At 33.4% G+C, this 15,671-nt stretch overlaps 1 protein-coding gene across 5 annotated transcripts in view; it reads right to left on the bottom strand.

The window, feature by feature from the left end:
- LOC110449780 (sperm flagellar protein 1-like) overlaps positions 1–15,671 on the bottom strand; it is a 37,903-nt gene that overhangs the window by 20,721 nt on the left and 1,511 nt on the right. The window contains exon 1 of one of the 5 annotated variants that reach the window (XM_021496859.1): positions 11,327–11,729. The exons of 1 other annotated variant lie outside the window; for it this stretch is intronic. In XM_021496859.1, coding sequence (XP_021352534.1) covers positions 11,327–11,486 — 160 coding nt within the window. In that variant the 5' untranslated portion in view covers positions 11,487–11,729. Of the gene's footprint in view, positions 1–11,326; positions 11,730–15,671 lie in introns of those variants that run through there. 3 more of the 5 variants (XM_021496864.1, XM_021496862.1, XM_021496863.1) reach the window with 3 other exon arrangements.

Here is a 15,671-nt window from a genome sequence, read left to right as displayed (position 1 = left end):
AGTTTACCTATAGCAATATATCAACCCCTCACACTTCAATAGGAAAAGTACATTATAATTACAAAGAAAACAGTTTCGGTAGACAGTACTACAGTGGGTCAGAACTCGCAGTTCAATACTACAATACTGACTGAGTACAATAGCCGTATACTGGGTTGATCCGTTTTTGGGAGACCACCGGAAGACAACTCCATTAATGCGAATGTATGCTACAAGTAATGGTTATTGTACAGCTGACTTGATATACCTGCGTTGCTGGAGGTAGAAGGAGGGTTATTTATATATATAACAACGAACGTTTGAAAAAGGCAAAGGCGTGTTTGATAAAACACAAGTTAATCTCATCTGATGTACATTTTACATAAATATCCTAATGTTATCTATTCTTATACACATTTTAGATATAGCAAGAATATCGGTGTTTATGTCATCTTTATAAATGTGACACTAAATCCGTAAGATCTGATACGATAGGCCTTACAAATCTATCTCATTAACCTATCTTCATTCTTACATATTAATACCGAACGAGGTCTCACAGTGACCCCTACTGTCATTTATCACAAACTCTGGATCATTATAGAGATCTGTTACTATTAGCTACAGTGTAACAAGATCAACTGTAAACAAAAACGGAAAGAAAAGAATATTTGGTAAATAAACGGCCGTTCATTGAGGCCACAAAACTACAATTGTGTCATAATCCGGTGACACTATATGTAATTTTGCAATATAACTAACTGCATTAAAAAATAATTGTGTCAATACGTCAAAGACGTTTGAAGTAGAGACTTACGTTTCTATTCGGTCACCCTTAGGGAACACCCATTGTCCCCAGAAGTGTTTATTTAATTGATTAACGGGTACAGTTTTGGTGAAACCCCGTTGTTAACGAATACAAGTCTGTAGACAATCAATACACGGTTTCAATAGTGGGAACTTACTGTCCAATGGATCATGACTTTAATTCTCTTTGTATTCACTGTGACTCCTTCATTGAGACACAGTGTGTTACTTAGTTATTACCTAAACATTTATGCAAATATAGTCGCAACTTCGAATACGACATTCTACAGTTGGCAATTTTAACTTATGATTAAACTTTCCAAAACTCAGTTTGTAGTTAATGTTGAATGAAGTTTCTATTCAATAAGAAAAATGACAAATGACAAACATCTTTGGAAATGATTAATATTGAAGTAAATTGAAAGTGAAACACATTTTATCAAATGACAAAGCATTTTGTTAGTATGAATTGACAAAGGAGTACAAAACGTAAGTTAAGTACGTTTCATACAACAATTGTGTTTTAGATCACGGTATGAAATACTGCCGACTTCATTTAATTCATTATCAAGCGATCTTCAAATATTTATTCAGACATTTTTTTTAATACTATATCTTTGTATCTACATGTATGACACATATCTAAATCATTTGAACTTTACTTTCAGGTCTCGAACACTAGAACGCTCGCTAAAAATCAATATGTATTCGATACATTTTGAAATTGTAACGGGGGGTTATTTGAGTTATTTGATATATTTATTGACAAACTGCTTCAAAAACGACCGGATATCCTCAGCAATAAACTACATAGATAACGCCTGCTTCAGTCTCTTGCAAAATGTACTAAATAGTGCTTACAACAGTGAACCTTGTGTTATAATATACTGGTATACAGACATCAGTGAAAAGACCAAGCTGTATCCAGTTTACGATTATGATACTGTAAGTTATGCTATAAAAATCTGTTATTGTTGTCAATATTTAAATTAGATTTATAGAATCAAAATGTCCACCATTATAAAAACCGATATTTTATTAGTATCAGCTCGTATAATCATATACTGTCTAAACGTCCGTATCAGATCGATACTTCCTAAAATGTCAGTATCAGATCGATACTATCTAAAATGTCAGTATGAGATCGATACTGTATAGAATTTCATTATCAGATAGATACTACCTAAAATGTCATTATCTGATCAATACTACCTAACATGTCAGTATCAGATTGACACTAAATAAAATGTCAGTATCAGATCGATAATTACCTAAAATGTCAGTATCAGATCGATACTATCTAAAATATCAGTATGATATCGATACTTTCTAAAATGTCAGTATCAGATCGATACTATCTAACATCTCAGTATCAGATCAATACTACCTAAAATGTCATTATCAGATCAATACTACCTAAAATGTCATTATCAGATCAATAATGTCTAAAATGTCATTATCAGATCGATACTGTATAAAATGTCAGTATCAGATCGATACTACCTAAAATGTCAGTATCATATCGATACTATCTAACATGTTAGTATCAGATCAATACTGTCTAAAATGTCAGTATCATATCGATACTATCTAACATGTCAGTATCATATCGATACTATCTAACATGTCAGTATCATATCGATACTATCTAACATGTCAGTATCATATCGATACTATCTAACATGTCAGTATCATATCGATACTATCTAACATGTCAGTATCATATCGATACTATCTAACATGTCAGTATCATATCGATACTATCTAACATGTCAGTATCATATCGATACTATCTAACATGTCAGTATCATATCGATACTATCTAACATGTCAGTATCATATCGATACTATCTAACATGTCAGTATCATATCGATACTATCTAACATGTCAGTATCATATCGATACTATCTAACATGTCAGTATCATATCGATACTATCTAACATGTCAGTATCATATCGATACTATCTAACATGTCAGTATCATATCGATACTATCTAACATGTCAGTATCATATCGATACTATCTAACATGTCAGTATCATATCGATACTATCTAACATGTCAGTATCATATCAATACTATCTAACATGTCAGTATCATATCGATACTACCTAACATGTTAGTATCAGGGCGATACTATCTAACATGTCAGTATCAGATCGATAATTACCTAAAATGTCAGTATCAGATCAATACTATCTAAAATGTCATTATCAGATCAATACTATCTAAAATGTCATTATCAGATCAATAATGTCTAAAATGTCATTATCAGATCAATCCTCCCTAAAATGTCATTATCAGATCAATAATGTCTAAAATGTCATTATCAGATCAATCCTCCCTAAAATGTCATTATCAGATCAATCCTCCCTAAAATGTCATTATCAGATCAATCCTCCCTAAAATGTCATTATCAGATCAATACTGTCTTAAATGTCAGTATCATATTGATACTATCTAACATTTCAGGATCATATCGATACTATATAACATGTCAGTGTCATATCGATACTATATAACATGTCAGTATAATATCGATACTATCTAGCATGTCAGTATCATATCAATACTATCTAACATGTCCGTCTCATATCGCTACTATCTAACATGTCCGTCTCATATCGCTACTATCTAACATGTAAGTATCATATCGATACTATATAACATGTCAGGATCAGATCGATACTACCTAAAATGTCATTATCAGATCAATCCTCCCTAAAATGTCATTATCAGATCAATCCTCCCTAAAATGTCATTATCAGATCAATACTACCTAAAATGTCAGTATCAGATCGATACTATCTAACATGTCAGTATCAGATCAATACGATCTAAAATGTCAGTATCAGATCAATACCATCTTAATGTCAGTATCAGTTCAATACTGTCTAAAATGTCAGTATCAGATCAATACTGTCTAAAATGTCAGTATCAGATCGATACTGTATAAAATGGCAGTATCCGATCGATACTGTATAAAATGGCAGTATCTAATCAAAACTGTATAAAATGGCAGTATCATATCAATACTGATAACCAGGAAGACGTTTTATTACTTTTACACGTGTTTGCCACAAGAAAGGTAAAAGTGATTAATACCCTCAAATATGCAACCATCATGACCTGCTGTTGTCTTGGTTTGATTGTGTCCTATGTCAATACATCGATAAACACCCAATGTTTGTATCTCCTTTGTTTTATAACATAAAAATTGATTTTAACATTTCTATGACACCTACATTTATTAATTAACACAATGCTCACCGTTATTATCAATATTTTATAACGGAGTTGTCTATGGCAGTATACTATAGACACTAATAATGACTGTCAGACAGGTATCCTCTTGTGTATAAGATAACGATCATCCGCAGACGTAATATATAATAGTTACCAGCTTAAAACTTCGATCAATACTAGAATAACGCCAACAACACAATTTGTCATCTTATATCATTGATAACAACTATTCGTTCGGCTTGAATATATTTACAATACTTCAACTACCTTGATATCCGTGAGCCCTCAGTACCTATATAAGTATCTTCGAAATTGAAAAATAGCTAGTTATAAACATGATATGTCCGTATATAGTGGAAGGTGAGAACAAATGTCCATATCATTAACACTACAACTGTGAGAGTATATGATAAATTATTATAGTCTGTAATAGCAAACAGGACTGACAATGACAATTTTGTGGCATTGTACATTATGAAGCCACATATAAACACAATATTAAAACATTATATTTGTCCAGTATATGAATTATAATTAATCAGTAACAATGATGCGAGAACTGAAAAATAGCATTCACAAAAATAAATGTATTCAATTTCATTTCAATTTTATTCCTGCTAATAAACCTTAAAATCATAATACGGATATGTGTATCCCTGTTTATCTAATCGGAATAGCTGACTCGGAACAACACAGGTCACGTGATCCTGTAAATATATCAAATAGCTGATAGACTTTTCACACCTTCTTTCACAATTCAGCTAAAGTGCTAGGATACATTAAAAAGCCATACGAGTTCAACATAAACCCACTACAAAAAGTATCGTTCAAACTGCCCCCCATATACTTGACATTACAAAAGCAGGTTTATCAATTAAACCCGTTCACAATGACAAGTCACGGTTTACAGGTAAGCTTTAAATGCAATATAATTTCCCTGTTACTTTCACCAAATGGAAGGTAACGTTTATTGAGCTTAAACTGCTCTTTTTATCTTGGTGTTTAAATCACCGACAGAAAATCCTTACCTGTTGACTCCAGCATGTGTTCACCTAAATTAATAGTATTACCTCGACACATTTTCTGAATGTTTCTATATTCGTGTCTGAACAACTATAAAGTTAAAATGTGTTTTAATATTATTTGTCAACGTCAACATTGATTTTAAGCTGTAGTTAATACATTAAATGCAACATTCAAATTGACTAACTGAAGTTATTTAGCTGCATTTACTTTCACTAACATTTAGTTTCTCATATAATCAATCAAACACACATGATTGTAGATAGGTTTTTACATAAAAGCTGCAATCTCATATGTGTGTCTTGTGTGCGTCCATACTGCTTATGTAGTTGTAGATATGATTCGTTGTGTAAAAGAAAAGTATTTCCAACGTTATCATGTTAACGTAGGATGTTGTATTGTATACAAGAAATTGGTTGCGGTGTTATATTGTATAGAAAAATACTATGGTTGTAGGCATGTTATTTTTTATATAAAAATATTATGTGTAGGTATGCTGTATTGTATGGCAATTACTTTAAATATATGAAACAAGTTAGTTCAAATTATATTGATCAGTCTTGATGGCCCGGATGTTGACGCGCGTGGTGTTTAATGTGGGAGAAAACCGGAGTATCCGACGAAAACCCTAGTGGTCGGACAGGTAACGCCATACCTGTCCACGTCTGCTCGGGGAATCGAACCCTTGCCGCCTTGGTAAAAGGCAAGTGTGCTAGCCACTGCGTGTTGTTTTGTATGCAAACGCTTGGTTGTAAGTACATGTATGTTGTACTTGATACAGAATGCAGGAACATGTATGATGTATAATTTACAGTAAACCTGGTTGGATACATGTTGTATTGTATACCTTATATCTGTGATTTTTGATATGTTACATTTCAATTGGAACACCTGTGGTTTCAGATTTGTTGAGGGTGACAATGTATACCATACGAAGGTAACCCCCAGTAGATAATGCTTGGAAAGGTAGCTTTGAAGTGTGAAATACATCTCATATCATTTGCCGGTGTTGCCAAATTTCACACAACATCAAATTGTGTGTAAAATCAGCATATTATCCACCTATAACATGCAGGTTTAGTATTGTATGAGTATGGTAATTCGAGAGACGTTATTTGCTGAAGGCATCTTTTGACAAATATATTAAACAGCCTCTTTTCAAAATATTTGATATTAAAATGTTATATGCGATGATGATAAATGGTCCTCACACAACCTGCATTCAGCTATTGAATAGCATTGGGGGTGCTGCAAACTACAGTCAAACTGAGCACGTATAACGCTATGGGATGACCTATATAATTATAACACCAAGTCAACGCATTCAGCGATTTCATACCAATGAAAAACGCTAAATATATATCATAAATAAAATTACATATATTAAAAATACTTTCATTCATAAATGTTCTACTTAATAACCTACTACATATGCCTAACATTTTCATGGAAATACAGAGGGCTTAACTATCGTTATAAAACACCACCATTACTCACAGATGTAAACAATTAAAGAACCATTTATAAAGCTGAGCTCAACAATTGTGACTATTTACCGAGGTATTCGGGAGTTAGACCAGAAAAGAAATATCAAAGCATTTTAATTCAAAAAGACTGTATCAGTCTTGAGATTTTTTATCAATTATAGGATTTAAAGAAAATGCAATACGTCGACCACGATTAAGTATTAGTAACATATTCAATCTTAAGGAAACTTCAGTAAGATATACAGGTAAATATTGTGTGACAAATGTTACTTAAGGTAGGTACTTTCAATCAGTAGTGTTACCATTATACCGAGTATAAATCTTTTTATTCAGACAGCAATGACAAAATTGAAAAAGTAAATTATAGCTGTTATTCAATAACATGTGAAACGGGACAGGAATCGTATTATGTACTTTGTAGGAAAATAATGACAAGATTAAAGTCGTCCAAAAGGAAATACTTTTGAAAAGGCACCGATATAATGGTGGTTTGAGTTTTGTAGCACTCACTTTCCTTCTATCACAAAAACAAAACCATACTTTACCGTCTAGCACGCACCATTCTCTTTAAACAACGTATTTCGTCCTAGATGCTTGTCAGTAAGATTCAAAACAAAACAAATCGCTAACTCTGTCATAGTTCAACAAAGGACCAGTCGGTTTTTAAACGTTGCGAATCGTATATTGTTTGTTTATCAAGTAAACTTTTGATGTTTCATTGCAGAATGTGTATTATAATGAACACAGGAAAATGACTGATACGAATGACCTTTACAAATATTTTTCATAACAGTATCAATAGTAATATTATATCGCAACATGATGATACGTCAAGGTATGGGATTTCCGCGTGTAATAGAGGCAGAAATGACGTGAAAAGAATTTATTAACAGTTTAGGTTTCTGTCCAGTGAATATTCCGTATGAGGGTATTTAGACTGTAGAGAGATTCACATACTTTGGTTCCGTCATAGATAACCAAGAGAGCTCAACATCAGACATGAACTTTCGTAACGTAAAGATAAGGAATGTCTACTATGTACTCTGGAATATACGGGGTCAAACCAATACAATGAAAGGGGCAATGTCCGCATGTATTTAGGAAATTAGTTGCCTCTGATGCCTCAAGTGTTAGAAGATCTACAAGAAGAATGCAGACAGGACAAACGTCTTTCAGAAAAGGCGAATACAGAGATTAGTGTCTCAAAGGACTGTACAGGATAGTGAAAGTGGACTTTTAAAAATACATATATTAAATGTAATAGTGAAAATATCAAGAGGATAATACGTAATCATTTCTTAATCTTTCACAAAGAAACTGTAAAAATGCCTACGAAATGATGAACCTTAAACTATGCAACATTTTCATTGTAATAAGTTTAACCATTTACTTAAATGATACCTTTTTATTCTACTATATACATGTATACGTAATATCAAATGATCTGTAAATTATTGGTTTTAACAACCAATATCTATGTTAAGTAAATTAAAAGTATTTATACATCGCTTAGGTCTGGACGATATTACATTTAACTGTATTGTTAATGTTTCTCGTTTCTCCCTGGAGATTACACAGCAAGTACATACTAGGGCCACATGTCTATAGACAAACCAATTACACGTATACGATACCTGTAAATATATACACACACAGGTGGTTTAAGATCTTATCTATAGGTTAAAAGTAAATTTCCAATTCACGACAACTGTTTAAACCTAAGAAAAAATGTGTCTCAGAAAAAAAGAATGGTCCTATGGATTTGAATTTCACCTGTCAATTAAACTTCGTCTGTCATGTACATAAGTTTACACAGCACTTTATGGCCCCACTAGTGAATCTCAATATAGTTGGCCCCAATCAATATCAAGTAAGTAAATCCTTAAACAATCCTATCTAAAAATAAAACAAATATTATATATACAAACACTTATCGAAATATGTATATGTTTACACATCCTTCACAACTCATTATAGGTGGGACTGTCAGTGCAAATATTACACAGACCTCATACTGCTTTAGGCCCAGGAATATCTGTGATGTGACGGACACTACACGAGGTCGTAAGGAGACAACTTACACAGTACAGACGTAATTAATAGTGTGACAGGAATCCCGAATACAGTAGTTGGAACAAAACTGTTTTTATTTTATTACAAAAATCATGTACAATGTACGTTTTATCAGGTTATATTATCGCTTCTTTATGGAAGCGCAACGGGAGAGAAAGGAGCTAAAACCAGAACACTTAGTGAGAACCTAACTATCGAGTGGTAAGCTCCATAATTTTTAACGTCCGATCAGAGGGTCGAATCCATGACATCTTGTAATGGCGGGTGTACAATCAACTGTGCCACCCGAACAACAAAGGGTTTAGAACACTTCACTCGGTGAATGAGAATGTGACAGGAATGAAAGGATGGCAAAGAATCGTTACATAGAGGTTAGCATGCTCACAGGAAGTTCCCAACTATCCAGTGTTAGAGAACTTTTTTTATTGCCCCACAACACTTTTTTAATACTGCTAGGGTTGATTGGGGCCCTGCATTCAATGTCCTTACAAACAGTTCCATCATGCAAAAGGCTCTTATTCATGCATTCCTTCACTTATTCATTCATTCATTTCATTCCTTTTTTACATAAATACATTTTCATATGTTCATTCATTAATTCCATTTCTTTTCATTTCATTATCTCTTTTACATTTATCAGTTGTTAACATTCATTCATTGTTTATTTTCACTCAACCATGACATCTATTCATTCATTCATTCATGCATTCATTCATTCATTCATTTTGGTTTCATTGCATTCTTTCCTGTCCATTAATTTATAGTTTACATTTATTCAATCATTGTTTACATTCATTCACACATTTCATCTACTTATTTATTCATTTTGCAGAACTCCTAAACAGGTTTGAATGGGTGAAAGACGAAACATATCTATGCTTAGTGGTTGAGAGAGTGAAATATATTAACAGGAACGTGATTTGGTATTAGTATGTGTACATGTCTTTACGGTCATCAAATCAAACCCATTGATCCCACGACATATATTGTGAATGTATCATGACACATTAAACAGTTAATGGTTTGAGTCCTAAACTGATACAAATCATTTGTTTATGTAACATTTTATTAAATTTTATTTCATTTATTCCTTGGTAGGATACACAGCCTCATAAAAGGATAGCTATCATTTACTGCGTTATGTTTCCCTCTTTGTACTTTGAAATATATAGAAATATATAAAAACGATAAAACACCTGTAAAACTGACTTGATTAAATCAAATCCAACACTTAAGAATGCTTATTTAAACTTCCCTATATTATAATCTCTACAGGTAAGTATATGTTACTACTGGCTATGAAATTACAGCAAATATATGTACATACCACAAATACATTTCCTGCTTGTCAATATAAGGGTAAAATTACAAACACCTTTTACCAAGTATTTACGATGATCATTCACTTAGAATGTCAATATTTTAAAACCTAATGGAACACACCTATATAAAGTATTATTAAATCTTGATAACAGATTTGTTACGATTTTACACAAGCTATAGATATTAACTTCTGTGTAATACAGGTAAATGTTTGCCAACTAATAAGGCTACAAGTATATATCCTCAATGGTTTGGCCCATAGCATACAGTGACTGTTACTATAACTATATACAAAGTATGGCCAACAGCCCATAATGTCTGTTTCTATAAATATGCATATAATGGCCCAGAGTCCATAGTGACTGTCACTATATATATAAAGCATACCCCACAGCCAACATGGACTGATACATGCTGTACAAATTGAAATGACTTAGTTCAACAAGCCTTAAAATAATTTATCAAGTTTAAGTTATGTCAAAAAATAAACAAAAGTAAAAAACAAACATGGAGGGATGCAAAAATACTTCATATAATAAGATACATTGGACAAAACAGAAGGAAAATATTAACAATTTATATTTATACGAAACAGGATGTATGTTTACAACGATATCCTGTTGTCAAGGACAAGTGCCACAACAGTTTACTGTGATCCTAGATATCAACTTCTTCACTGAATGTAATACATAGATCACAGCAATGATATCAAATATCATATTAACATAAAATGTTCTTTGCGTGATAAATTAGACCTTCCATTATACCTTTATACATTGCATATATTTACTTGGCGCACAGTACGATTTACGACAGGTAGTTCCTATGTTAAACCTTCAGATGAATATATATGTATATGATACATTATGTTTATTTGTTGAATATAAAGACATAGAAACATAAATGACGACGGGTGACAAATGTATGACTCGTGACCATGTCCGGGCTTCGAACTCATGACCTACGGCACCTAATCGCCTAGCCTAAAAATAGCCGCACCTCCTGATCCAGATATGTAAAGAAAATACAAAAAAAATCTTTCATCGCAGGGAGTGTATTAGTACAATCTGATGGTCTGTACGTGGCCGAGTCTTTTCGTATAGCCAATACACGGTTTTTTTCTGGGGATCAATATATCCGTTTCACCAGCTAGGTCCATGAAGCTAGTATTAAACTGGGCCCATTAAAATTACATGTATCCCTGCATCTATCGACACTAGATGGGTGACTTAACGATACATGTCTGCTGCCAAATACAAATGTATTAAGTCTACCAATACATATTGCAGTAAGGAAGAAATGGCAACAAAAGCTTTTTCATTGTCAGCAAAGTTACAACAATATATTTAGAATAGATCAACATATTCAACAAAAAACATCATCTCACCTGCGTCGCAGAAATCCTTGCAAAGGTCGCGCCTATCTCTAGAAACGGGTATAGTTTCGACCCAGTGAATCACACTCATAATTTCTGTCTCATCCACATATTCTTCCATCCCGACTGTATTCATTCCGTTAATGTTCTTCCTCAAAGTAATCGTCGACATGATTTAATAAGATTAATGGATAGTATATGTAACCACTGAACACATCCCCTCACGACAAATACCATTAATATATATCACATGTTAGAACGTTACGTCTCCTCACACTCAGCCCTACTGTACTGTACACGCTTCACTATCGAAGTGTGTAGGTGAAGACCCAGGGTAAGTCAAGCAAGCAGGCACTCGTTCGTTTGTTGTCATATAGTAACAGTTGTACTCAACACGCGAAAATAATTCACTTGATAATCCCTTTCGAAAGGTAGACAAAAGTGAAAGTAGAACAAGTCTTCTTTACTTTCCCTGCTCCGCTTTATATATAAATGCGGATAGCATTGACGAACGAGGATAAATGTTTAACACAGAGAGAAAAGGTCATACTTTCGATTGTAATTCGAAATTGATTATACATATTTGTTAATCGAAACAGAAACAAAGGGAGATAACGGCGATAAAGTGGCAACATGCGTACGAAAGTAAAAAAGTAACGAGGTGTTTCCGCCGTGCTTATTGTCATGACCAGCTATTTTACTACCTTATTTGGTTTGGTGATTTTTTACGTACTATAAACTGCTATTGTCATTTAAAGACGTCCAAGGTTTTGGAGGTGATGGAAAATCGGAGTGCCCGGAGAACAACCACCCACCTGCGGCAGTACCTAGTTGGCATAGATGTCAGCCATTCCGCGAGCGCTGCCCCTTTACTTAAGACTGGGTATACATGTAACTACCAGCCCCTTAGTTTTCATGCAGAATTTCCCAACTCATTTTATTACAAACTTATCTACCCATAGTTCAGTACTTATGTCAGTCTACCTTTACTACCGTGTAGTACAGTGTTTCTAGTTACTGGTCAAAGAGCCGAGTGCTGGTCTAACGATCCCCAGTAGTTAGTGTTTGCGTGACATTTACCCATACAGACACTCACTAAACACTACATTTTGTGACATATCTTAATTTCCACATGTACTTATTTCTTTTTCGGTGAGGTTTATAATATAAACTGCATTTACCAACAATTATTAACAAATATAAACATGCATAAGTGCAGTATGTAAAATCAGGGATAAAATTAAACACACCTTTATACCTAGACTTTACGATCATACTTAGAATGTCAATATTGTAAAACCTAAAGGACGCACGTATATGACGTATTACTAAATATTGATCACAGATTTGATCCGACTTTACACAGATTTAGGAGTTTAACTTCTGGGTTATACAGGTAAATGTTCCTTAATACGGCTACAGGTATAAGTGAACATTAAGATAATCCTCAGTGCTTTGGCCCACAGCCCACATACTATAACTATATATATATATATAGATAGATAGATAGATAGATAGATAAATGTTGCCATATTACATCCTGCTTTCGTGTGGGTACTATGGAGTTCTCAATACATGCATCAGACTATCAGTGATAATGTAAATGATATTTTAGTTATGTAAACAATGATTCTATTATTACAGTTAATATTTACCTTCGTTTGGTGTCAATGTCTACGATTCAAAACAAAAACCTGTTCCAAAACGCTAACTATCAAATGTGCTTTAAAGAAAACTTTACAACAGTATTCACGGCTTTATTCAAGACATCGAAGCTGTTTGTAGATTTCAATAATTAGGTGAACAAAACTGAACCTTAAACTCAATCAGTAAAAAAACAAAAAACGCCATGCAGCTATAGCGTGACACAACAGCAATGTATCAGTAGTAACGCTACATTTCATCGATTCATCATCATAGAATAGGAGGATAATGAAATTGTGTGCATTTCTTATTCCCTTGCATTACTGACAAAAATACCTACCTACTTTCTCTAATTTGTTCATACATGTAACAGTAAACAGTCACGTGTTTGTTCATTATTGACGGTCTTGGTATAATACAGGTTTCCTGATTATACCATTAATGTTTCAGACATTATATATGGAACAGAAAATACTTGATGTATTACAATAAAAACAGACTTGTGTTTGTTTTACCGGAACATCAACCATTGATTCATTTAAGTCTTATTAATGATACAATACCAAAATCCTACTATCAATTTTGTATATACGTCGAAATAATTTCGTTTTATTGCAATTAGGATGTACATATATGAAACACTGATTTCAAAAAAAATACATTTAAAGAAAATCTCAGAGAAAAAGTCAACATACACATAGAGTAATGCAACATTACTTCATATTTAGAATTACATTTCAGATATAAAAGCATATCAAATTGAACATGTTTACTGTATTATACATGTCAGCACTAAATTACAATTACTATGAAACATTGATATACATGTATGCTTACAATAAACAACAAAAGAATACATGTACCGAAGTGACAAAAGAAATATAATTCGAACTCATAATTGATAAAACTTGGGTAAACTATGAAGAAAAGAAAAATATACACGGAGACCATTGAAAAACGAACAAGGATGATTAGACCAGGTGTTCCGGAAGGGTAAGCGTCTTCTACTTTATTGACAACACCCGTCAAAGTATTGTCACGTCCTTACATCTAGAACTCTGTGTAGAGACAACAAAAACCCCAGGCTTATCAATGAGCCTATCGAACACCCACCTTCATAACTAACACATTAAGAAAATAGCACATTTCCCCTTATAGATCATGATTGTGACTATAAAACCTGCCCATAGCCTTAATTTAGTAGCATAGTGTAATTTTTCCAAAATCAAGGGTCAGCAATGTAACAGTGTTCTGTGAACCTAAATATAAACTTTTCTTCTCTTTTGTTTTTAACAAATTGTATTGCCAATCTTTGAACAGTGGATTAGGAACAAGTTATAACAACGTACCATCGCTTCTCCCGTCACACATTTACAGCATACATGTATAAATGAAAATGAGTATAAACATGAATAAGATATGATACATTATTCACATCGACACAAATACACAACATCAAAACAGTGTTCAAAAGCTACCGCGAAATATGATGAAATGATGCACATGCCTAAAATCGTAGATATTAAGGTCTGCCGCAAAAAAAATCTGAATTGCCAAACAAAAGTTCTTAATTTGAACTAATAGCTGTAAGACACTAAAAGTTTGAAACATAATACGCCTTTCATTGGCAAACAGTTGACACTCCAAGAAAAAGGAAAAAAGACAAAATTTACCCTGTAAATGTCCTAGTTCGTGGTACTACAGTTGTGTCTGCGTTTATTATATACAATACTCAACTTTCGCTCTCAAAAACTGAAGTAGATGGTTGTACATCTAACGCAAATGAGTTTTCAAATGAATTTAAGGAGTGGTACGTATTAGCCTCGTCTGTCAATACACCTATAATATAAACAAGGTTGCTACGTGTAACTCCATCGCCTCCAAATTTACAATCTCGATGCCGTATATTTGGTGCTACCCAATAGGAATTAACTGTCTCACTCCACTCGGCTACTTAAAAAATTCACAGCAACACAAATGTACTATTTGCCGCTAGCTCGGCGAATGGACGTAGAAATACCTATGTCATTCCTGGGACAGCACTGTATCCGACCAACTAAAATCCGACCGTTTTTCGATATTTCATGTGGTTGATCGAAAATTATACGGCATGATATATGATATATGATAAATCATGCATCAAATTGAATAAAAAAAATCCTAACGATCCAGAATGCTTCTCTGTGATATTATGAACGGCTATAACATAATAGCATGATTTCTGAATCAGGGTAATTTTACTTAGGCGATAGGGTAGCAACAGGTGTATTGACAGACGAGAATATATACAAGGAGTATACTGTGGACAGATCTTACATGTACAATGTACCAAGAATATGGAAGGAATAACGGAAAGATTTGTAAGAGGAAGCCCAAATAGAGCAACTATATGGTCACTAGTATTTCTAAGAGTGTTTTTTCCTGACCTCAAAAAATCACTAAATTAACTTTCAAATTGATTACTTAATGTAAAACGTCCATTTTTATGAACAATGCAGTTTTGTGGCTATCATATACACGGATTGTAAGCCTTAGAGTGATAACAGCTCAATGATAACAAGAGAAGAAGCAAAGCAAACAGAACATTGTAAGGGCAACGTATAGTAGAAGGGTCGGGGCGTACACTTTATCGTTTCATTGAATGTTTCTTAAGTCAATTGCCATGCAGTTTTAAGGAATTTAACATGCTGAACGATATTTGTCTCACAAAATG

Source organism: Mizuhopecten yessoensis, unplaced genomic scaffold (assembly GCF_002113885.1).
Source record: "Mizuhopecten yessoensis strain PY_sf001 unplaced genomic scaffold, ASM211388v2 scaffold4819, whole genome shotgun sequence".
NCBI lineage: Eukaryota > Metazoa > Mollusca > Bivalvia > Pectinida > Pectinidae > Mizuhopecten > Mizuhopecten yessoensis.
The sequence above is the reverse complement of the archived record's forward strand: the minus strand, read 5'-3'. Positions and strand labels throughout refer to the sequence as shown.